The following is a 26,931-nucleotide window of genomic DNA, read 5'->3' as shown; positions in this document are numbered from 1 at the left end:
TACATCTAATGAAAAAAAAAAAAAAGATGACATGAGTAAGATCCAAACCAGTCATCTGCAGAGCCAGAGTGAACTGTCAATGTGTGAAGTTGAATTTGCACATAAAAAGCACAGTGGTTTTAACGTTAAGTGTTTTATTATTTAATTCAACTACACTGCCAGGAGAAGATCTGAGACTTTTCTCTTTCCCTGATCTATTTTGGTGCTCATCATTTTTCCCCTCTCTAACACCTGAGACAGATAATTATCCATAAAAAAGCAAAAAGTGCCTTCATTTAGCCATTTCTTCCTAAGCGCGATGTTTTGAAATGTGACACAGCAGAATGACAAGCGGAAGGGCAATGATTATAGTCATTAGCAAGAAAATGACATGAAGTCATCAGGAATAGTTTGAGCTAAGATTGGATATTATATATTTATTTGAGAAGAAACAGTTCATTTGGAGGTTGGAGCCTTTACAAAGTTCTCTATTCAAACTTGAAGACACCCTCCGTTCATTTATCCGCAGTGTCTTTATGCGGCTATTCTTCACAGGCACCCATTGACTATTCTTTGCATGTTTCATGAAGTGCTATGGGATCATCTTTTAGTTCTGCCCGTCTCTCTCGCATACGGAGGCTCCATATAATCAGTCACCTTCTTGATAAATCATGTCCACTCTGCTGTAGCCCAAACACCTTACATTGTCAGAGCTCAGGCTTAGCTCACTGGAGAGGCTGAAGGATGATTTACAGGCAGCCAGCCTCTTCTGTCTAAAACCTTCCTCTGTGGATAAGCCTTGTTCATTAACCCTCTCAGACTGGTGAGCCCATGCAGACTGCCCCGGTCTTACTCTTTGTGTTGTAAGAAGAGATCAAAAAGGGTAGATGTTATCTAGGGGCCACTTCAAGGCGTGCTGAAAGGGCACATAAGGGTTTCTGGAAATATCTTCTTAAAGCTTTCCGCTAAGAAGCCAAAGCTGGATCCTCCATATGACCTCATGTAAGACCCTCCTGCTCTGTCCTCGTCCCCTTTAAAATCAAATCAGGAAAGGTTTCTTTTGACAAAAGCGGAATGTTGAAAGTAAGACCACTTACCTAATGCTTAGTTTAAAGTCGTAGGGCCAGATTGCTACCAAGAAATGATGCCAAAGCATTTGAGCCTTCCTACATAGCTTGTGTAGGTATGTTAAGGACAAAACTGTTGATCACAAAGCATCAGGTCTCCTATCTCTACAGAGCCCACACAGACTCCTCTGAATAGCTCAGCTTGGAATGCTGGTATGGAGATCTCAGATTGTATAAGTAACATAAGTTCAGTTATCCTTCTTATCCTCGCACACTAAAGTCCACTGTGGTGAGCCAGGAAAAAAAAAAATCAACTATTACTGTTGTGATTGTTACAATTTTCCCTCTATCATAAAGTCGAGTTTGAGGTGTTGTGAAGATAAAGGATTGCAACGCAGTAGTCTTCGATTCTGCATTAATCTTTCCTTTAAAGTGAAATTAAAGAATTGTCACATGGTGAAAAGTGTAACTGCTATACACATATTGTGTTGCTTTGTGCTATAATCCAAAATTGAACAACACAATCAGTTCCTAGTCCAGTGTAATTTATGGCAGGACTACTGTGCATAGTGAAGCTCGGGTACATGGCGTCATGTGCTTTTCCATTCCTCTTACTACAGGTGTGTTTCAATAATCACATAATGTGCCAGCGTGTGTACTCCTCCTCTGTACGCATAAACAATGTGTGCACTTATTTAAGATTACATACGTGCCCCTCTCTTCTCTTTGATATCCAGTAGGGTGTTTTTACTTTGTGCTGCAAAAGAACACTGCAGCTGTTTCTTGTCACAAAGCTATTACTAAGGCTTACATCACACACATACATTTTGATCTGTAACATTTTATTCATATAAGAATTTCTTAATTTATATACAGTTGGTTCTGTAGAAGTAAAAATGACACTTTAAGTTGAGAATATTTAATATTTATAAATATTTTAAAGTCATTATGTACATTTTATCAGGATGATTTTTATTAAATGGATGCTAAGCTGGCAAACTTTTAACACTGTTTACATATGGCACACCAGTGTTTTGTGGTTGTTTTAGTGAAGATCCCTGAGCTCTTACCTCGAAAGAACGATGGCTAAGAATGGATGGAAGGCAATGTGGAGAAAAAAGAAGCAATGAAAGATGTACTCTTAGAAACACACAACCAGCCAAAATCATCTTTGTGTGTTTAGAAAGCTCACAGACTTCAATGCTTACAGTTTTTGTTAAAATACAGAGCTGGTGCACATGCTACAAAAGTGCTATTGTCATCAAGAGGGGATGAGCCTCAAACATAATACCATCTAAGCACCTCAAGAATTAACCTTTTAGGATCAATATTGTTTGCAAATTTGTGAAGCAAAGTGTCCCAGACGTTAGTCCATGAAGGCTTATAGTCATACTGTGTAAATAATTGGTGTTTGGTTTGTGCTTGAGGAGAACAACAAGCTGTATCTAATTTATTCACTTTCGATCCAGAGAAAAATAAATATTAAAACTGAAGGAAAAACAAAAAAAAACATGAGGCAAGATTTAAGTGGGAAAAAGCCACATATGCAGGTTGTCTTTGTTTGTGCTTTTGAAGACAATTAAATGACTTGCTTCTGGCAGCACTTAGAAGCTCCCCTCTGTGTGTAACAACTGCAGAAACAGCTTTATGAAGAGAACTCAAAGTGAGAGTAATGAGGGAAAATCTAAACAGCAAAGCCAATACAGCCGGCTATGTCCCAACATCCCTGCTCAACCTGCTCTTGTCTTTTTGCAAGTATCAGATATTTCTGCAATGAAGAAACAAATAAGCAATTTTCTACTATTTTAGCTTGCAAATGTGAGTTGCACTTTATCAAAACAAATGTTATTAATAATTGCGTTTGGCGGGAGATTTTTCCTGCATGCAGAAAAGAGTCTGTGTGTGTTTGGGTGAGAGGATCTGCGGGTGGCTGCCTGTGTGGACGAGCGCAGAACTCTCAGTGAAATACATTTCGACAGGCTCTTTCCTCTTTGTCTGATGTTGTAATTACCATTCAAACTAGCCAGGCTAATTACCTCCCTGTTAAGAAAAAATAATCAGGTTTGTACACAAATCAAGACTAGCCACAGCTGCCACGGCCTGAAAACTAAACAATAATCAAGTCTGCTGGGCATGCTTATTATGTTTTCCATTTAATCAAAACTTGCATTAAGATTCAAAGTGATCAATTATTCGATCATTTATTTTTTTCCTCCAAAGATTATTGTATAAATCCCTAAATTATTCATTATATTCTGTCAATCAATGTTTTTGTTTTATTTGTGACAAATTCTAACCCCTACTCCCACATGGGCACTAATGTGATTCATTAATTACGGGTAATTAATATGGCTTGTTTACAAAATATGTTTTACTGTCCCCCACAATTTCTGCCTCATTAGTAACACTGAATGGAAATTAGATGTAAAAAAAAAAGGGAGGTCCTGTGAAGCTTGGAGCCAGACATTTAAACACAGAAGTTTTGGAATCGAGATAATCATTTCAAGCCTCTCCCACAACAGGCGCAAGCTTCTTTCACAGTGAACACAATGCAAGACATCATTTTCATGTTGCAGTATTGCTTCTACTTGTGTGATGAAATGTTTGTGAACAGCAGTTAGGTTAAAGCAACAAAAAGGTCCAAAGTTGAAACGTATGCAAAGACAATCCTTTAACATAGATGGAGCTTCCAGAAATTGATATTGTGCATCTTTTTCTTAACACACTAACGCTCTGTGGCGGGTTTCAATAAATAATTAAGTTCTTGATACTTTAAACAAAGCCACAATTTACAGCAAGACAACTTCAAAAACTCAGCTATTCAACAGGCATGTAAGCAATATGTAAAAACATGTTTGCGTGTATTCTAACAATCTATCAGTTGGTAGTCAAGTCAACACTCTGACTGTTAATGCAGATAAACTGTACTGTCAATTGATGTCTAAAAATTGGAAATGCAGAAGAAGAAAAATTAGGAAAAAAAACCTGGCTGTAGAGCACACAGTTTGCCATAGTAGGCTTTAAAATAAATGTTTTTTGCTCATGCCCTTTGCCAGCCAGCAGCCATTTCCTTCCCTTTAATCCTCTGCCCCGTATCTGCTTTATTGTGATGCTAAACAGTGAGTTTTGACATTCAGAAGGGCCCTGCCAAAGGACAGGCCAGTGGATGCAGTAGAGAAGAGAAGGCCTTAATGGGTTCAACTGGAATGGAAAGCATCTGCTAGTCTCCACAGGCTGGAGAAATGTCAAGTATGGTTATTATAGAGCAGGCAGCAGCTCTAGGAATTTTCACCTGAATGAAAAAGAGTCTTGGACAGTAAATATGTGCGAGCTACATCCCAACACATTAATAGCCTTACTGAGCCAGAGAATGAACACATTCACTTTCAGATGCGTGTGCTAGTGAGTACACAAGAACATAACAACACAAAAGCATATAAAATAATTGCATGGACTTCGATGTATTTTTTTTTTGTTTCAAAGGGACCAAAAAAATCGACTGTATCATGAATCCTCTAGGTGTAGCGAGTCTTTAAAAGTGGTTTTCAATATTTCTCCTAATGTATCTATTCTTTAAAAACTCAACAAAAACTAGAGTCATGGTAAAACCACCATCTCCTGAATTTCAGGATAAAATCACAGGCTTGTGAAGTGTCAAAAAATCTGCAAGAAAGAGTCCCAGAGTGAGCACTTCTTCATTTGAGCTTGTTTGCTAATTTGTACCTTGGAGGATGCTAATCAAAGCTAGCACCAGACTAATGAAGCTCTTTAGCCCAGAGGCCAGAGACACATACATGGCCCTGTGGCTCAAGGCTGAGTGTCTACAAGGAGATGCATGTCGTGATCAAGTAAATTTATGTGGCTTTTAACAGTCTAATATGTGAATAGGAGAGTAAGGGTTTGGGCATGGAAGAGTGACAGAACAGCAGACCAACAAAGCCAAAATCCCACTGTGTATGGGGAATCCAGCATCAAACAGACCCTGCTGCCTGAGGGCTGGCCTTCCCTGCTCTGTCAGCTTGGAAACGTGTGTCGCTGCACTTAGAGCTTCTGGATCAGCGGGGAGACAGAAAGGAGGTGGACTGGCAGCATGACAGCCAGGAAAAGAGACGAGAGAGATGAGACAGTTTGGACGAATGTGAGCATTTTATCACTGCAGACTAAAGCGGCCCCGGGAATCATCAACAACAGGAGCCTTGGTGCTCAGTCCTACCTCTGTATGAGGATGGTGCACTAGAGAATGATACCTGGATATGGGGCTGTTTGCAGATTGGTTATAGCAGGAAGGTGAGCAGAATAGTAAAGCGCACATTATGCTGTTTTATCACTCCCACTAAACTCTCTGCTTTGCCTCTGAGTCAAAGCTGCTCAGTGGAAACAATTGGTGCACATGCAAACTGAAATGTGTCTCTTTCTGCAAAGGCACACTGCGTGACTGGTTACTAATGTTAACCCATAACATTAATCCTATACAGGAATCCTGCATATAAATATGCTAAGGAGTAACAAAAATCTGTGACAAACTGGAAGCAGAGTTCTGGGATGAGTGGGGGGAAACGGTGTTATAGCACTTTTATCGTTTCTTAACCAGAGGTATTACCATGCACACAGAAGTCAAGCACTTCTCTTTGTAGAGGGCATTGATATAAATGGTAGATAGTACTCATTTCCCGCCCATAACAACAGAAGTTCATATAATCATCTCCCAAGCTCTTCCCCTCCTGATGGCTGCGTGATATGGCTGCTGGCGTTGGTAAATGTGGGAGGACCAGGAATGTGTGTGGCTGGCCGATAAGGCTGCTGTAAAATTTAATTAGCACAAAGCCATGGTGAAAATGACTTCATTTCTCACTGCATTATTAACTAGAGTTCTTTGTAAGAGCCGAGACTTAATCAATGTACATAACAGGTTCAGAAGAGAAAGAGATGGAGAGAAGAGAGACAGAAAGACAGAGAGATGATTAAGAGGAAGAGAAAACAATGACATGTTAGTGATTTGAAAAAATAACTAAGATGTTTATTTTGGTTTTACCCTGATAAATCTTTGAACTTTCTTCTCTTTTCTGCTTCTATCCCTATTATGTGTGTAATGTTTAAGGCAGGCAGAGAAGGAGGATGGTGTGAATGCAAAAAAAGGAATAAAAAGAAAAGGATCTCAGAAGCCAGCTGAATAGCAATCCTACATTAGCAGCCGTACCTACTGTTTGGGGCCTGAGCTGGTGTGAATGGGCTGATTAGGGTCCTTGGCTCGACATGCTGAACGCCACTTTCTATTTCACGATCCACAGCCCTTATTACAGCCCAGCCTCCTCATAATCCAGCTAAAAGTGGATATCTGAGGAGCCTGATCGGCTTAGGACTTGATTAAAATGATAGGATGTACAACAGAGCGACATTGAGCAGAGTGCAGAGGTGTTGGTTATCATCTGTTTTCTATTTAGGACTGAGTGGGCACAGAGAAGCTGTCTTTGTGTGTGTGTCCACTGGCCACTCTGCTCTCATCCTTTACACTGACCTCTCCAGTAAAGTCAAGTGAATATACAGCACACCATTTCACTTTCTCATCTTCTTACATTTTTGGACTTGTCATGGATTACAGAGATTACATTTTTATGAATAAGGGTTACTTTCAAGAGGGGCTTCAAATTGCCCTTTTAGTAGAGGCTAATACAGGCATTGTTAGTTTTACCACAACTCGATATTCACATGCATTGTGATTCAACATGTTACATTTCAAAAGAACAGATTTTTTAGGACTTCTAAAACAACAAGCGTGAGCCGTAAAAAGCCATTTATCAGTTTCTATGTCCTTGAGTCACAACAAAAAACAAAAACATTGTGACCACAGCAAAGGATATGAAAAACAATCTTTAACCAAACGCTTTAAGCCATAAATATGTTTCATAGTAACCAAAGTCTGTATCGCATATGTTGTCTTTGCAAATACATGTGATTTTGTTATCCTAGGATGGACACTATATTCCGCCTTTAGTCATCTGGTAAGAGCCTGTGCCTGGAATTCTCTGATTAACTCGCCAGACCAGTAGAATGAATCTGGTGCAATTAATCACGAGCTACTCCTGAAGAACTGCTTCGTAGCCAACAGATCAGAGTGTATTGTACTGGGCAGCTTCCATGTGTGACTCAGTGTAACTGTGAAAGCATGCTCAGGGGCATTCTAGGAAAAAAGAAAGCATTGTTCTCAGTAAAAACATGAAAAAAGGTTTTTTTTTTTAAAACTTCCCTTCACTGCTCTCTACATAACTCAATTACTATTCCACAAGTCTTGCTGCACAGGCTGGCCCTAATTACACCGGCCACTTTGTTGAGGTGCCCTCTTGCTCCATCTGTTCAATGCATGCTTACACTGGCTGAAAAATGCGTGTGTGCACACACATAGTGCAGCACCCCAGACAGACAGATAGACAAAGGCAGGTCAAGGTACACTTTCCCATCTGGATGTGGCTTTGTCTACATGAAGAGTTAAACATCTAAACCACCAATCAAGTGAGGCGATAAGAAACACTTTGGCTCTGATGACTGTCTACATGAATACAGAGAGAGGTCCACCTGTCTAGGTCTTACACATGGCTAATTCCCTGACCCAGGAGTGACCTTTAACTTCCCCCCTGAACATCATTAGAACACAGGGTTAAAGCTGCCAATTTCTATGCATGTATGCATGAGCGTGTATGCGTGAAAGTGGGGAGAGTGAACACTCAGTGTCCAGGAACAGAAGCTCTTTGGCAACAATCTGTCACTTTAATGAAAAACTCACGGGCCGTACCTGATGGCTGGATGATATATTATGACCAAATGCAGATAAATCAGCAACTTCTACAGTCTCAATTTTGAAACAATGACGTATGGCATTAATTCAAAAAGATCTTGGGAGGAGCGTGTCTGTGCTTCTCTTTTTATCTTGGGCCCACTGAAATGATTTAATAACCCTTTCCCTTTTTTTTGCTTAGGACATGTCTGGGGGAAAGTAATGAGGCGAAGGGAGGAAATCAAGTAGAGGCAAAACAAAGTAAAAAAAATAAAAATAAAAAGCAGACTGAGGAACTTTGGAAGGACGGGAAGCTTTCTCCCATAATTGACATTGATATGAAGAGACAGAAATGTTGAAGAGGGATGAGAAGCACACACACGCAATCTGCAGGATACAGTAGCCTCCAGAAAAATCCTCATATCACAGTCTATAAGAGGCCCACCAAAAAGGGCGAGCATCTAACGGCACATTCCACCAGAGTATCCCAGCCTCAGGAAGATACTGTGGCTAACTCTCATTGCTGCAACCCCCCTCCCCCCCACAAATGTCTCACATGTGAGCACACGGAAAAAGGGCGATGGTAGGAAACAATCGCTCTTTTTTACTACAACTTTTTTTGACTTTGACGCCAACTTCAAACTTTCATCCTCATGATCTTCTGCAGCGCGGCCTCTAAAATAAATAGTGGGTTGTCTCTCTAATAAAGCCTATTCTTCAGCTCCTTCCTCCATTCACACCTTTATTCCAAAATCATCTTTAAGTTAGAAAAAAAACAGAGCACAGAACACCTCCAATGACTGGAGCATTTCTTTGAAGCTTTAATCCTTAATGCTTCAAGTGCAGGTAAGAAAAACTGTGTTTCCATTTGGTAAAGCGGTTCAATGACTTTGTGAAGTGACCTTTACATCAATTTCAAGCACTCGTTCAAAGCTTTATCATCCATGACAATTGGTAGGTCAGTTTTACTAAATAAAGCTGGGGTAATTGCTCCTAAAGACAGAGACATCTAAATATTTGCAGATCCTGTTCTTCTGCACTCTCTCCCATAATCGATCAAGGACGCTGTGTTATGTACATACTGTACTCTCAAAGAGCAACTCTGGCTTGTGCAGTCTCATACACTTGGTAGCTCTTTTCTGTCAAACAAAGTGATATAAGGAAAAAACAACAACATAGGTGCAGTTATGTTTGCCCCCTAAACACATAATTCACACACCGATATGAGAGGCTGTGGCGAGGGCTTGCCAAAACAGCTGAAATGACCAGACAGTGCCTGGAGAGATGTTTTCAGAAGGACACATTTAAAAAAGCTATGGATGCTTTATAGATTCAATTTGCAGATTCAAGTCTCTTACACCTGTGTGGCTAACCACCATCGATCCATTATTCTGTGGAGCCCAATCCAATTTAGAGTGTCGAGAAGCCCCAGAGCCCCGCAGCCTTATCCTAACCCAGGCCACAGCCGCCACAAAGCCTGCTTACCTTCATCCCCTGAAGTCTGCGGGTGTGTCTGTGTACTTCTATGTGTTTGTGTGTGCTGAGGGAGACTGCAGACCAAGCTAAACACCTTAGCTGCTGGCTCATGTTAAAGTGTGTTGAGCCAATTTAGTTGTTGGGGTAGTGGAGGAGAGAAAGCTAGAGAAAATGAAGGGAACCAAGGCCAGGGTGCCAACTTTAAAGAAGAGAGTAGAAGAAAAGCTAGGGGAAAGATGAGAAAAGCAGGGAACAATTTGCATCCATTGATGAGCAGAAAACTGGAGTAGACTGCAAAGAATCTTTTAATCCTATTTTCTGTTACGTGGCAATCACTCTCACCATGACTACCAAGCACGATAGCCATAATCAAACTACCGCAAAGTCTCATCAAAGTCTTGGAGAGCAGAATCCATCAGCCATTTGATTTTTTTCTGCAGACAACAGACTGGTGCACTTCAGGATCCCCTGGTGTGAAAGCTTAATGGCACCACGCATTTCCACATTGACCATTCAAATCTCTCCCTTTCACCACTAATTACGGTATCTTCTCCCGCAGATGTTTCAGTTATAATTCTCTTTGCTGCTCCAATGGACTGCAGCAGCACCCTAGAGATCAATTATTTAAGGGTATTTAAAAGTGTGTGAAAAGGAGATGGCACGGTGGTGTGAAACTGAAAGCAGCTGGTTAAGTGCCAGCGCTGTGGTCTAAACTTCATCACCTCGCAAATAAATAGAGAGCATCCTGTGGGTTCTGATCACTCTAGCTCCTAAACCCAGGGAAATGCATGCCTACATCACCGTAGAAGAAAAGTAGGGAAGAAAAGAAATGGGTGAGGGTTGAGGCGGAGGAGGAGACTCCTTACCAATAACAGGCAATTATGTTTAGGGAGGGCCATCGTCAGGCCATGAGAGTATAGAAGAAGACAGCAGGGATATGGGATGGTAGGGAAATGAGGAGGAGTATTATTTAGGAGGCAGATGGCAGAGAGGGGGAAATTAAGATGAATGGGTACTGAGAGGGCTGAGCTGGTGCTGGGGCTGGGCAGAGAAAAGTAATTAGCTGTGTTTGCTCTGGGAGGCTGGCAGTGAGTATGATGCCTGCAGTGACAGGCTAAAGCCACGAGCTGTATTAGTCAACAAAGCCATGTCTGAACTTGCCAGCAGGAGGCAGCAGGGCCAGAAACCTCCCAAGACCTTCTTACCTGTTCAACACACCATGGGGTGTTTTCACAACATGGACACTGAGCAGCAGCCCGACAATTTCCTTTTTCCTCTAATCCCCTGTTAATACAACACAGCTCTGGCTTGTTCTTTCTTATACTCACACACACACGCACACACACGCACACACACACACACACACACACACACACACACACACACACACACACACACACACACACACACACACACACACACACACACACACACACACACACACACACACACACACACACACACACACACACACACACACACACACACACACACACACACACACACACACACACACACACACACACACACACACACACACACACACACACACACACACACCATCTGAGTCCAATTTTCTATTTCTCCCACATTATTCCTTAGTTTCATCCTTACAAACTGGATCCATCTCTCTTCCTCACACCATTTCTCTCCATTTCTTCTGCTGCAACCACCTCTATCCGTCTCTTTCCACCCACCCCGTATATCTCCCTCCCCCTCGTCCCTTTCCAATCTAATTTCAGATAAGTCATAGCAGAACAACAGTGCAAGGCCCTTTATCATTGCCATCAATGATGTGGGTGGATTGAGCGTGAATAATTTTATTCATGTGTGCCTGTGCCTAGCCCACTGGGATTCTAATTACAAGCAATAAGAGGTAATAGGGTTACAGTGTAATTTTTTAAGTGCCTTGGTAATGATTGTAGAAAACCTGTGACAAGGAAAGAAAGACTTAGCTGTTTTTTTTTAGTTTTTTTTTTATCAGCAACAGCTTAAAGCACAACATGTGCTCACAATTTTGAATGATATAGAATAACTCAATTTGGAATAATTATTATCATGTCAAATGTCTACAAGAACGTTATATAGTTTAAAAAATAACCCTTGCCATGTGAAACATTTAATGTATTTTGTTTATGATAACACAACGCTTGAAGGGCTGTAGGCTAAATGTGGATTGCTGCCAATATTTACACCAGAGCCTTTGGCAATAAAAAAAAACAGAAAAAAGCATTCTCCCCCAAACTGGCAAAGACATTTGACTTGTACTGAATAAATTGTTGTGAAAGACTTCTTAACCTCCCTTTACATACACAAAGTTGGACTCCAAATGCTGCAGTTACTGAGCAATTTAGGAACCTTATCATTCGTGGCCACAAGAACAGCGCACACACACACACATACACACACACACACACACACACACACACACACACACACACACACACACACACACACACACACACACACACACACACACACACACACACACACACACACACACACACACACACACACACACACACACACACACACACACACACACACACACACACACACACACACACACACACACACACACACACACACACACACACACACACACACACACACACACACACACACACACACACACACACACACACACACACACACACTTCATTCTAGGACCAAACCCTACATCTTTCAAAGATTGCACATAGCACTGCCTCAAACTATTTCAGCAATGGCCTTTCACACTTTCACACAAGGTCACAACAAGACAAAAGTATTGGACTGAAAAGGTCACTGAACACACACACAAAAGCAGGACATATGAACTGTCAAGGTGAATTTGCAATACATGCACGAGAAGTTTTAGACTGATTTCAAACAACAGATCAGAGACAGAGCTGAGCATGCTTGTGGCTTAAGCTTTGCAGTTTTTTTCATGTTCAGCTTTACCATGGTTAACAGGCCTGAGGACCTGGCGGAATGAACCTGGACTGATCGTCTGCTGCTGGTTATCTGTAAGGAGGGTGGTGGAAAAATATTTCCAACACAGTGGATGAATCAACAACAACAAAAAAATCACAAGGAGGCATTCACTTGCTGAAGAATGGCTGTGAAGGGAAGTTAATTAATAAGAAATACTATGCTGAAGGGCAAAGCTATGAACTGCCCCTGAAGTTCAATATACAATCAGTTAAATAATACCTAGTGATCACAGTTTATATTTTCAACATGTGCCTGTACTTGTAATTTTTCCATTTCCTGGAGATGGATTAAAGATTGCCAGAGAACAAAATAAGTTTGTATTTTCTTTTACTGAGATCCAAACATCAAACAGTTGTAGTAATGTTGTCAGGCTGAGGATTCTCTGGCATTGTGCTACTAGCAAGCATGTGTTCAAACAACAAATTAGTGTATTTTGGAAGTGACTGAGCATGGAGCCAAGGCATGAAAAACCGAGGATGAATTTAATTCAGTCAGTGTTCAAAAACAAAACAAGGAAAATATGCAACCACTTGGCAGGTTATAAACTGGATTCATGGTGATTTCTGAACATCTGACCCGAATCAGAAAGTGTCTGAAAGAGTTGTTTTCTACAGACAATATTTGTATTTTTCTTTTCATGTGTGTGACTTTGTTTGGGTATAATTGTAAGTTAAGGATATGAGACTCACCTCTGGGTCTTGGCGCTCTCTTCCTGCGGTCTCTGAATGCAGCACCTGACTGTAGGGCTTCCAGCAAACTATCCATCACACCTGTCTCATCATTCTCTGAAAAAACAACAGCAAAGACAAAGAATGAGAGAAGACAAGGGGGAGGCAAAGAAACAAAATCAGAAAAGTTTCTTTTAGTGCTAAGGTTTGGCATACAGATTTAGAACTTACAGAGGCATGACACTTTATAGTCACTAATCATGTTACATAAAAATCCTCTAACAAGCACATTCTATGCCACATACAGAGGCTACAGCTCTATAGTGAATTCAAGGCCACGCTGTAAACGCTACACTGTCAAATACTCAAACCTGGGAATATTTATTGCAGAATATATATGACTCAAAATAACATTTCCTTTTGTGTAGAAGCAGAGGACATATCAGAATACAAATACAGGTATAAGGTAAGAGAGAGAAGCTTTGCAGATATGACATGTTAATCATGGCCTGAGTTGGCACAACAGAAAACCGTTGGCCCTGACATCTGTGGCAGAATGATGGACCTGGCTAGTGATTTGCAGTGAAAACAGCCTCCAGTAGATTGAAAGGAAAAAAGAAAGCAGGTATATGGGGATGTCAGGGAGAACACAGACTGTCGAAAAAAGTTCATCCTATACCGGTAGTTGTCATGCTAATGTATGTGCGTGGGTGTTTTCTTTTTTCCCACACGCTTTCAGTTTTGCCAATAAAATGTACAAATAAGTCTTTGTAGATTGCTGACTCGAGGAGGGGATCGACCTCTGGCCCCTTACAGAAGTTCAGTTCCATAACTGAACATTAGACAAGACAAAAACAGTGGTGATTTATTAATCATGGACTGTGGCATGCCCGCCATATGTTGCCTATCAGTTTCATTTTCTGTAAGGTTGTGTGTTCTTTAAAAATGATCTACTTATTCTAAATTATGAAGAAGAAAAAAATGTATGTTAGTTGCCAACTTTTTCCTTCCATACGTGAGGGAGTACTCTCGCTGGGTGAAGTCAGCGAGTCAACTCACTATTGCAAGTCGGATCTGTGTGAACATGTTTCAGCAAGTAATCATAACAACCTCTGCACTACAGTCAGATGTTAGATGCTCTGTATTGTACGCCTTTCACTTGAATTATATTATATAAAATTTGAAAGGGGGGATACGGTTAAATAAAGTTACAATACAGAAAACGTGTTTCTATTTAAACATGTGCCAACAAAGACAGTGTGTTGGACTGTGAACGTACTCAATGATCAACCTCTGCAGCTTGTCCTTTCTTTTACCCATCTCTCTTTCCATCTGACAGTCAGTTATTAGCCATTAACTAGAACAGTACCCCACTGCATCATGGGGTTTGCAAACTGGTATTTTCATCCTCTTTCACACATACAATCAATCAATCAATTTAATCAATCAATTTTTATTTGTATAGCGTCAACTCATAACAAGTGTTATCTCGAGACACTTTACAAAAAGCAGGTAAAAGACCTTACTCTTTGTCTGTTAACATTACAAAAGAGCAGGTAAAAAGACCTTACTCATTGTTATGTTACAAAAATCCGGCCTATCCATCATGAGCACTTTAGCAAAGCAGCAAAAGTTACAGTGGTAAGAAAAAACTGCCTTATTAAAAGGCAGAAATCTTCGGCCGGATCCCCGGCTCATGACGAAACAGCCTTCACAGGCCTAGACTGCGCCGGGCTTGGAAAGGGATAGCGGGAGGGATATACATATGGTACCATGCAGCTCCATAAGGGACTTTCTTCAAACTAATCAAAACTGTCGATTGGCTCCACAGTATATGGTCCCTTTACAGCAAACACTCCTCCACTGTGGAGCTCCTTATCGAGGGCAGAGGGTCCCCAGGGTGGTGGGCTGTGGTTGGAACCAACCCTCCACTGCCAAACATCAGCGGCAAACCCAGACATTCACAAAGAGTGGAGATATCATGGCCCACTTCCTTGCCTGCCTGGATCTCTGTTTACATTTGTTTTGCTTTTCATTCACAGCAGTTGCTCTCCTCCTCTGGCTGATATGTGCCCAGTTCTTCATCATTACACAGAGCAGAGAGGCAGCAAGAATTTCTGAGTAATACCAACGCTCCTCGACGCTCAAATTTGTCTACTCTGCTGTGGCAATTCATCATAGGCTGCAAGGCTTTACATTCTCTACAGCACATACACAAAAATACAGATAAAACGCAGGAAAACCAGTCAAAACAACCGATAAATCTATCACAACCTGCAGTGTGGAGCCTTCATGTGTAGTACTACGTTTGACTCCAACTCACAAGAACATGAAACAGTTTGTGTGCCTCAGGAGGAGAGGAAAAAGAAACCCACTCAGATCTCATGCCTCAGGAATATATGGTAGCAAAAACAGTCCAATTTTACACATCAATCAGGGGAGACTCAGACCTATGGAGTTAGATCAGTCTCCATATTCACAAATGCACACAGAAGGATTCACAAATGTATTTCAATGCACACACAAATATATTTCATTCTATATAAATGTAAAACAAATCCATAAAAACAACTTTCCATATATAGTACGACAATCACAGAGACTATTTGTGCTGGTCAGATTAAAGATGACTTAATCAGATTGTCTGATAGCTAGGCTAATCGCTGTATGCGCAGATGCAACGCTAAAGTGATCACATTAAATCATACCCTTGAATCTACGCTACTGTGATTGGCTGAATAGGAAGGAGACATCTGATTGGCTACAGACATTTTCCTGCTGAAAAAAATGCATTTGTGAATCTAACCACGGCAGGGGAGTCTCAAAAATCCCGCACACAAATGCAGTGAGGTTCACAAATGACAAACAGTTTGTAAATGCAGACTGAACAGTTTATATATTTATGGATTTCTATTACATATATACAAAACTATAAATATTTTTGTGTGAATCAGAAATACATTTGTGAATCTTATTTTTTCATTTGTGGATTTGTTTTACATTTATATATAGAATGAAATATATTTGTGTGTGCATTGAAATACATTTGTGAATCCTTGTTTGCATTTGTGAATATTGAGACTGATCTAACTCCATACAGACAGGCTAAGACGAAAAAACAGCTTTATACAATGTAGACAAGAGGTGCTTTCCGACAGCCTAACACTGAAAATCATAACACATATTTATATACTGACACCCACATACTCGCAAACTTAGAGAGAGAGATCACAGACATGTCACATGGTTTGTAATGGAGGAGGAACACATGGCAGTAGAATATTAGTCAAGCCAGTAGCTGTGAAATGGGTTTGAGACAGTCATTCAGCTTGTGAAAGGTGGTGTTGAGGAGGATGTGGCGAGAGAACAAAGACGAGCGAGAGGAACGGGACAGTGAGGAGTGGTATCCCAGCTTTGGCAGTAGAGCTGCTGATTGGTTGCTTTGATGTGCACATTTCGCCTGCCTATTTCTATTCCGCTGTATCTGGGATCAGAGCTCTTATGACAGGTGTGCAATGTGCACAGAGGCTTTTTGCTTTAACTTTCACAACAAAAAAAAGAAGACACTCTCACACGCTAGTCTAGGCCTTACTGATGTCTATTTTAAGAAAAGTAAGAGTGTCTACCATGTGTTCACATCTTTTTCACGGCAGCTCCGCAGTAAGCTCCGAGTGCAACAATTCAGTAGTGAAAAGAAAGCAGGAACTCAGCCAAATGTCCTCTCCTGTGCAGGTTTAAGCTTAAATGTCCCTTTAGTTGGAAAAATGGACAGAAAACCGGTATAAATGATGACATGCAAGTGTGCAAGTCAGATCAACAAGAAGATAAAGACAGAAAGATGTTTACTCTACCCAAAAAAAGGAGAGTGAACTCTGGCAGGGGAATCAAGACAGAGTTGAACTTCCATCACAGGGAAACAACTATAGTAATCTGTATAGTCTGTAGTGAAACTTCAATCACCATTTATTTAATCAGAGCATGTTCAGCCTGGCGTTTTCTATTGTCTGGACGTGCAGCCTATCTGTGTTTCAATGTCTCCCCTCTATTCAGACCCAAACTAATGCCTCCCGCCACTTCACTCAACAGGATGTGGCACTTATCATCAGGACAATGACCCAATCTGAGCAGTGTGTAGCAGAGGTGGGCCGGGGCATGGCAAGAAATAGGGTCAATTGAACTGGGATAGGAAAAGCTAAGGAGAGTAAATCACATGTCTGAGTACGATGAATGCAGGTCGACCACTGTGTTCCCTTGGACACTCAGAAGGCAAACGGTGCAATAAGGCTAGTCAGCTCCTTCTCTCTCTCTATTGAATACCCTGTGTTCCACTTTACTGATAATTTAAACCGGCAAGTAGCCAAGCCATTTTCTGGAAGATGAACAGGACAAATGACAGCAACACATCATCACCAGCTAATAAATATTGTTATAGGTCATTATTGATTTGCATCCTCGACAAAGCTGAAGTAGGGTGGAGTAAATCACTTCACTGATGTTTGTGTTGATACTTTTCTTGTAATATATAATTTCCCTTTTCTTATACGACTTGACGTGTAGTTGAAAAACGTTTTTTAAAAATGGAATAAATGAACCAAAGTCAGCCAGTCTTTAGAACAATTTAACTCATGGACATGCAAAATATGATGATGTGGGGTCACACGACAATTTTGCTTTCTAGTAGGAAGTCACGTGTGGAAAAGGTAGTGACTCAATGTACATCAGCAATCAGTTTAAGTCAGTCACACTAAATTTGACCAGTTAAAGTTTTAAAGCTCCATTGCATGATAAGTATATCATGCAAGAACAGGGTGAAACAGTTTTGTATTATGAGTCATGATGGGCAAATGAAACTGTGACAGAATGTGATAAAGTCTGTGATTTAATTCAGTCCAAGACACGTCTGCCATGATGAATGAATAGGGCCAGAAGTGCCTTTGGTACAGCCCTACACGGCACACGAAGTAGCCAACAACAAGAAATAGTGGTTAGTTTAAGTTTATAGTATATAGAAGTATTTGCACTAAATTTCATCAAACTGATTTAAGCATTTGTTTGCCAATTCAGTTATTATCAAAACTGTATACAGTATGTTGTTTCATGTCTATGATAAGAATGTGGGAGGGGCATATAATATATATTTCTGCCTTTTAATAAGGCAGTTTTTTCTTACCACTGTAACTTTTGCTGCTTTGCTAAAGTGCTCATGATGGATAGGCCGGATCTTTGTAATATAGCAATGAGTAAGTTCTTTTACCTGCTTTTTGTAACATAACAATGAGTAAGGTCTTTTACCTGCTTTTTGTAGTGTCTCGAGATAACACTTGTTATGAGTTGACGCTATACAAATAAAAATTGACTGATTGATTGGTAAGATTTTTCTCCTTTCTCCGCTCTTTTTCATTCATTTCATTGTATTGAATTGTTTTATTTGGACAATGAAAGAAATGAACGTATATAAATCAATCTTACTACAAACTGCGGGTGTGTGTGTGGTCTCCCGGTCTAGCCAAGTCGTCTAGTGTGAGTTTGGAGGATTATAATATTAACAATTGGTTGAAACTGTCCTTCTGTCTGTGGTATCCCACACTCTGAAAATCGGTTAAGATTTGAAAATCGTCTGGTGGGTAGCCAGCTTTAGTGGTACAAGCTGGTCATACACACTAGATATGAGAGGAAAATCACAACATTAAGCACTGACAAATAATAAAGTAACAGCATCCATCCATATAAAGAACAAATTAGCATAAAAAAGCAAACCATCTGCGAGCGCCATTACAATATCATGCATGATACTGAGGACATTACATTGTTTAGGCAAGGCAAGTTTGCCCTCAGCATCTAAGAACTATGTCATGAGAACATACGGTATCTCATAGGAGCTACGGCTTAGACAAATGATTTCTCTCTCTCTTTCTCATGCCCCTCCTATGTTTTTAGCATCTTTGCATGCAGAGTTGCATCTCTTGCTGTTCTTCTATTTGACGTCTTAATAGTTTATTGCTTGTAGCCATGTAGGGAATGTTAAATAAAGCTCTGATGTGTAATTTGTCGCTCCACAAACATTCTCGCTCCCGGCCTACCCTGGGAGTTAATGCAAAAGATTTGTCATACACAAGCCAGGCACAGCTAGATGAGGAGGAAAAAAACACCTATTCAATCTGAATTTCAATCTCCATAGGGCGGTATGCAAATGCATGCAAGCTGATGCTCTCTTTCTCTCTGACTGCCAGAAAAGCACACTGCAGCTGATGAAACTGGGCTGCATATTATATTATTGGTAGAAGCCCAGTCTGTGGCAGGTAAAGAGACAGAGGGAAATGAGATGGAAACTGGGAGTATCTTGCATTTGGAGAATACGTAAATAGGCAAGCTAGAACCCTTCTGAATGCAGATACCTGTAGAAGGTAAAGAAACTAAAACCCATTTTGATCATTTCCTCCAGGAATCCCTCCCTCCCCTTTCTCCCCTTGTCTCTCATTGCTGTGCCCTTCAGCATAATGTGGATGTGCAACCTCTCTGGGGCTTTTTAGGGAATTGATGGATAATCAGATGATTACACAGAAAATCTCCATTGAGGACAATCCTCCCTGACAAACAAAGAGAAAGCTCTTTAGTTAATAAATAGGCTGAGAGACAGACAGAGTGAGAGAGTGTGAGAGAGAGTGAATAAATCCTGTCCTGGGTTGGCAGCACAATGCCAAATCTCTATCACATATTCATTTCATCCCAACAATCTGTGTGTATGTGTAAGTGTATGTGTATGTGTATGTGTGCACGCGCGCGTGTGTTTGTCATTCATTGCCAGAAACATCACTTCTTGGGGGTGTCACTGAGTTTGCCTTTAGCTTTATCTTAATTTGAGCGTAGCTAAATAAATTTCAAGCTCTGGGCATATTTGTTTAAGCCTTTCTGACAAAATTTGGCTGATGTTTGTTCTTAGGATTTTCTTATTTCTGAACTACTTTTCTGAAATAGAAAAAGTTTGCAGTAAAACACAACACAACACTTACCCACACACTTGGAAAAGAACTCCAAGCTGTCAATCGAGCATGCTTCAAACTAAACATGCAACAGTCATTCAAACTGGACAAAAACATTCAGTACCAGTTCCAAATAAAGCATTTACCTTGTTGATGTACAAACAAGTTGATTTAATTGAAGATATAATATGAAACACCAAATTCTTGGTTGAATAAAAATTCAACCCCACTAATGGAAAGTTTGAGGCAGCAATCACAGCTATGAGAATAGACTGATTAATTATTATTATTATCTGAACACTTGCTAAGGCTCTGTCCCATGTCATCGGTGAGTGAACAGCATGCCCTACCATACATCCTTGATTTTGATTGAAGTATGAATTCTGATTTGCCACGTCAAGCCAAGTGTGTAGGGTTTTTTTTTTTCTTTCTTTTTTTTTTCTCTTTTCTGCATCCATTTTACCCTCTTTGCTCAGAAGCCTTCAAAGGCCTTTGGCTGAGAAGCAGCCCTACAGCACAATGCTGCCACCAATGTGCGGTGTGCTTCAGGCTGTGGATTGGTATGTTTCTGCTCATGTGTGGAGTTTGGCATTGGAGCCTCTTACTTTCCCATGCAAACACACACACACACACACACTTCTGTATTATAGACACATCATTATGCATAACTGGTGCCAAGCTTTTATTTGAGTTTGTTTTGCATACCCTATTTCTGGTATTCTCAGATAACCACTTGAAGGCAAAGTGTGAGATATAACTCTTAACCTGCCCATGAATAAAGTTCACTCATTTCCAGTTGATATGACCCTTCATTTTGGGTGAGGGCATACTTGTAAAACTTTGGGCCATGTGTGGCAAATGGTGAAAAGTGAGGAGGTCCAGGCCATAGCAAAGGGCTTATAAAGGCCTTTATAATGCTTGAGCCAAGTGAGGCCTCAATTTGGCAACATATGATGCCCACAGCAGTACTTTGGCCTGGATGGAGCATGGTGGTTCTCTACTTGCACTCTAACATCTACAGGAGTGCTACAGTGGCTGGCATAGTCATGTTCACCATAGATGCTGGAGCAGTGCTTGGACTGCCAAGCTCAACTGCTTTGCCAGCCTTGGCTTTGGCAATGGAAATGGGTCTGCAGGCTGCACTGTTGAACAAGTTTCTGGCACCAGAGCTGCTCGAAAGGGGTAGGAAAAAACAGACAAGAAAAAAACAACAACAACTGGCAGTTGGAGCCAGATGCTCTGGCATAAGGTAAACATTGCCTCTTTCACAACTATATTTGAACCTGCTTGGTAAATAGTTTTATCATTTTAGCTACTTTGCCCCTGAGGGCCACAACAGAAAAGTGTTTGAAAATGGTTATAAGTAGAGGTCTTTACAAAAACTCTTTTAACATCAATTTACAATATGCAAGCATGCGTTCAGCCACCAAGTTTCACAGCACATAACGCCCTGCAGCTGCATAGGCAGAGTTGAAATCCCAGCTCCATCTATCAATACAGGATGTAAAGAGTAAACCACGTATTCAGCAAAGAAGAACATCAAAAGAGACTCAACATGTTTTTGATAACCAAATGTGACATTTTCAAAGGGAAATTTTGGGTTGGCCAGTTAAAGTCTGACACATAGCAGTCGCCCTTCTACTGTTGTCAGTAAGAAATGTGTTGATAGAAATGCCATAAAAGTGTTGTTTTTCTGCTCAAAACTCCTGAGATTTTTTAAGGCAAGCAACATGAGTGAACACAAATAGCCAATTTTTCCCATGTTCAGCTGGTTGATACTGTGAATATGTCCAATTACATGTAGCATTGATACAAAGGTAAACAAAAAACTGCCATTATGGCGTCGGATTCTAATGGTTTGTCTGCCATCTTTCATATCTGCAGTGTCTTTTTATGTCATGTCTTGCCTTCTCAGATATAGGGATGGGTACTGTTTCGATTTTATTGATTCCAGTTCCTAATCGGTTTGTCTTTTTGAATGAGGGAATAAAGACTGTGAAAGGGACTTTCCCCCCTATTATTTATGAAAATAAACATTACTCTTCCTTATAAACAATGGAAAAACATTTAAGCAGTTGTTGTAATATTATCTATGATTTTAGTTATTCTGTTAAATGTTTCTAATGTACCATGATGACAAAAAAAAATCAAACAAGGTTTAATTCTGTGGATATAAATATGAAAAACCAGATACCAATGATGCATTTTGCATATCTTAAGGCTGCTGACTGAACAGTGACTAAGGAGTTTAACCCCTTCACAACAAATCTTGTCACTGCAGGGTGACGATCACGTTCACCGTGTACAAACTTTTGCATAAAGCTCTCTTTCACCCAAAACAACTCTCTGGATGAATCGTGGTTACAGAGGCTGTCCTTCAATCAGTTGACCTGTGTTAAAGGTCATTTAAGCAATCAGCTATCCTTTTAAAGTGTTTTGTAGCAATCAATTGAAAACCTTACAATCCTGACAAGAACTGTTCCGGAGTCAGCCCAGTGCTCTGACCTCCAAAGAAGGTCAGGCCAGAGGTGACTTTCTAAACAAAGATCACTAAACAATCAATTATCCTCATATTACCTTGAAAATTTAAGAGAGCATATCAACCCAATGAGAAAGTTGATAACACACACAGAAGTTGTTATCATGTTGTTTATGTCTTGTATGATCTGGGAAACTATGTGTGTGATAGAGAAAGTGTACAGGAATAATAAAGGTCTGTAATTGTAATGGAGGTGACAAGGACTGAGCGACATCTCAAATCCTCTTTTAGGATTACACAATGGGTCATTTGAATTTTAAATGTCTTTGCATTTCAATGCTGTCCTTTATTACCCACATCTCCATCAATAAAAAGTCAAAAATGCTTTCTGTGTGGAGGTTTCTTTTCACAGACTGATCATGAGCAGTGAGAAAATAGGTGTCTCCTTTAATCCATTTAAATGGGACCTGTGTTTACTTGACGAATGGGTGTCATTGTCTTTCAATGATCTCTTACACCATTTGATCCCAAATTGATTAAGCACGCGGCTCCCTGTCAAGGGCTTAACAATGCAAGCATTGACAGGCAGAGCAGATTGAACAACCTCTACCTGCATTGACTTCCAGCAGCCTCCTCTTCTTCTGCTGCCTCTCCTGCTTCTCTCGCTCAGCCTTCTCCTTTGCCGCCCGTGCCCTCCTCTGCTTCTCTTCCGACTCCCTCCGCCTCAGATTCTCCTTCAGTGCTTGCTGTGGGGAGAGAAAGAGAGAGAGAGAAAGAGGCAGAAAGAAAGAGAAAATGAGACGGATTGCTAAGTGGGGTTAATTACAGAAGTGTAGAGCCTGTCAAAGGCAGAGGCAGCTGTCAAACCCCACAGACGTCTTTATTAAGCACCATTTAAGTCAGATGACGCTTCTGAGGTGCACAGCTGGCCTGGTTTTGACTTCAAACACACGAAGGAGAGACAGTTCCATAAGAGTGATAGAAGAATGACCGTAGGACATTGATAGAAACTTTTTTTCCCTCTTTGAAGCACATTTGAAAAATATGAATAATAATTCCTAATTTAAATAAATAAAAAGTAATATTTTACTTTTTTCTTTCTCCTTAATACTCTATTTCAGGAGCTAAACACATCCCTGCTGGTAGGACTTCCTTTCAAAAGCAAACAATGCGTGGGGAAAATGTTATATGTTAAAAAAAAGAAGTGATTCTTACACAGAGTAAAACGTATATGAAGCATCAAAGATCGCAATAATGCAAGCATCAAGTCACAGTGAGTGTCAGTGTGCGTAGGTGTTAGGGTCAACATGACAGCTTCGGCATCACCTAGTGGATTCTATAAGCTCTTTTTCCAGTCACTTAGCTACAGGTGACCTCAATGGCAATGTTAACAGCTATGCAATCCGGTTTGAACAACCCCACAGTTCAGTTGTAATGTATTGTACAGTGAAAGCGAAGCTAAACACAGCTTACAGGTGCTAATGTGGGTGGATGTTGTTGACATCCAACACACCACTGGCTAATGAACCGCAAACAAAGTGCAGATTTAACCACAAGTCAGTTTGCCAGAATCTGCTTACGTGAAAACAAAGTTAACTGCTACATTAAAAATATAGATTGGGGAGACCAAAACAGTAGAATTCCATGAGGAATAAACTTGACATAAACTTCATTCAATCTCCATTCAATTTATTTTTTGGGGGAGATAATATAGTTTCCATCCTGTTACAATTAATTTAAAATAACTCCTTATCTTTCTCTTTTCTTGACATTGTGATGGTCACAACAATCTAAAGAAACTATCATTCACTATCACTATTATGTCAGACCTCTCTATTCTTAAAGTACAACAATGACAATTTGGGATTGGGGAAACTGCATACATGCTGTACAAAACCAGTTGACTTCAAAACAAAAAGCAATTTACATAAATAAAAGAAAAACTGTGGTGAATTCTTTGACCACCCACTGTGTTTTAACCACAGGCACCGATTTCCAGTTGGAGCAGCTGACCTGGGTTATTGTTTCTTTCCTAATTAATAATACTGTGATGATCCAATCAAGGTTAGGATGTAGCTTGAAGCCTTGCAGGCAATGAATTGTTTATTAGACTCTTAAGAGTTGAAGAGCTTCTAATACATTAGATGGGATTCCAAGCAAGAAATACTGGTTTCTATTAGGTCCTGGGGCAGAAATATCTTTCAGTATTATTTATATTTGCAGAGAAAATAACTAATCTCTAAACTAATCAAAAAGCATTGTTTATTCTATTTTACCTGTATATTGAGAATGATCTATTAAGTAGACGTTCTATTGTATATTAACCAGTGTGTAAAGAGGCTCTATAATCATAGTGTCATAGCGTTGTTAAACTCATACAATAGTGTCTATAGCTCAATAATGCCCCAGCTAAGAGACACACAGCATATGATTTAACAGAGTGCTAGCATGATTGCCATCCTGATCAATAGCCAGTCACTTAAAGCAAGCGAGTCTGGGCTTTTATCAAAAACCCAACTCCTCCTCCTCGTCTCCCCTTCTATTGCGTTATTCACACAGCGCAGCTTGACAGGCAGGTCAGTAATAGAATACTAATGCCAAAGCCACACCAATGGATACACACAGAAAGACACTGTAGGAGAGCTGTGTAGTATAAGGCAAACTACAATGGCATAATAAAAAGGGGCAGCCACCTATTGAGGCCCCACCGACAGCCTATAATCATGTCTGCATACGAGTGACCATTGTTGGAAATGAACTCAAATTCATAACATATTGGTGCTGTTGATTTAGCATCAACAAGACTCTTGAAAATCAGCGAGGAAGCACAGAAATAATGACTAATAGTATGTTGTAACAGTATACAACATTGACCATTTGGCTCTACCTTAAATAGTATATTCCTGCGTCCTGTTTTCTCCATTGCCCAGCTCGCAGCCTTTATCATTCAAAACACTTCATATGACTATTCCATGGTTGCTCTTTGTCTGCACACTCTACCCTTGATCTTTGACTGCAGAAAATCGTGTTTACTTATTCATAAACAGACCCACTTGGAAATTGTAGTTTGCCGACTGTGTAGCAGGCAAACAAAATGCATCTTTAAACACTCACTTAAAAGATAATAGCAGCAAATGACACTGATGTGTCCAACTCAGCAGGTTCACAGAAATTCACAAGAAGACAAGTGTGCTGAAGAAGGGACAAACTAAAGCTTCTACTTTTAAATGAAAGCAACTCCTCCACAAAATTAACTCGGATTTGATGGAATGAAAATGTCAGTTGCTTCTGGCAAGCCCTGATTCACAAATGACTATATTCTTAATGGGTGTCCAATCTGGTAAATCATAGGCAGACAGAATGAGGAAAAAGAAAAGGCACGAACAAGAGTACTGACACATAATACATTTTCAATAATTAAGTGATCCCAGGTTACAAGCTAGACAGCTGTGATGGATGCCTAATATGAACTCAGTCAAACTCTGACACTCCCTCTCCACCTCTCAATCAAGCACCTCTCTCATCAAATTCAATTACCAAAGTCGAAAGTAAACACAGTAACAACAAAACAAAGCTGTCGCTACCCTTAACAAAAACTAATTTCATACAGAAAGCAATTGAGTACAAGTCGAAAACAACAGATTGTCGTTAGAAAAGTTGTTTTCATACTTGTATGATTGGTTTTGTTTTTTATAAACATAAACCTTTGATGCAACTGACTTTCAAATTGATAAAGATAATAGTTAGGGCTGGTTCAGGCTTGGACAAGTCCCTAGTTATGCTGCCATAGGCCTTAGACTGCCGGGGGACCTGGCACAGTGAGATCATGTCTCACCCTCTCTGTGTCTGTAATTATTCATATCATATTACTGCGTGTCACTAACTTAGACTTAACTTAGAAAGATTTAGATTATCCATTTGGCAAATAGATTTCAGATGGCTATCTGCCACATGGCAGGTAAATGTTTATACCCAACTAGTCATGTTAAAAAATATAGTGAGTTTTAAGCATGTATGTTGCAGCCGCAGCGTCTTTTACACACACAGGTAACGCAGTTGAACAATGATCTGTACAGACAGACTGCTACTTCTGAGCGGTCGGTTCAACTTTTCTCCATTCACTCTTCATGTCTGCATTCATCATGTATGTATCAGCTGGGGGTTGTGCGTGACAACAATCGGTTCATTACAATATCCCACAGCTTGCTATAGTCTGCAAACTCATAGAAGATCAAAGTTATGGCGAGTTTTCCTCGAAGGATTTTTATATACTTATACTTGTTAACACATATATCAATCTCATGGTAGCGATTGAGATAAATCAGGCTGGCAGATTGACTCTCTGTGGACCATGAATGTCATTCAATGAATGGTAGGTGGTTTCAATAATATAGCTATTCAGACCCAAAGAGGAAGTTTAAAAAAGGGAAAATTACTTATCTTGAACCAGACCCCTTACTGCTGCCAGCAGCCACGGGAAGACATTGATTAGTCAATAATGGGTCAATACAACAAGTGGGCCTGTTTAAGAGAGGAT

The 26,931-nt window shown here is 40.2% G+C and overlaps 1 protein-coding gene across 3 annotated transcripts in view; it reads right to left on the bottom strand.

The window, feature by feature from the left end:
• Window positions 1-26,931, bottom strand: part of LOC132972636 (protein diaphanous homolog 3-like) — a 167,446-nt gene that overhangs the window by 34,866 nt on the left and 105,649 nt on the right. For 2 of the 3 annotated variants that reach the window (XM_061035619.1, XM_061035628.1), the window contains 3 exons: window positions 23,005-23,140; window positions 12,957-13,052; window positions 12,235-12,297 (listed from right to left, as the gene is read on the bottom strand). In XM_061035619.1, coding sequence (XP_060891602.1) covers window positions 12,235-12,297; window positions 12,957-13,052; window positions 23,005-23,140 — 295 coding nt within the window. The remainder of the gene's footprint in view (window positions 1-12,234; window positions 12,298-12,956; window positions 13,053-23,004; window positions 23,141-26,931) is intronic. The other variant, XM_061035634.1, reaches the window with a different exon arrangement.

The sequence above is a fragment of the Labrus mixtus genome, chromosome 1, assembly GCF_963584025.1.
Source record: "Labrus mixtus chromosome 1, fLabMix1.1, whole genome shotgun sequence".
Classification (NCBI taxonomy): domain Eukaryota; kingdom Metazoa; phylum Chordata; class Actinopteri; order Labriformes; family Labridae; genus Labrus; species Labrus mixtus.
The sequence above is the reverse complement of the archived record's forward strand: the minus strand, read 5'-3'. Positions and strand labels throughout refer to the sequence as shown.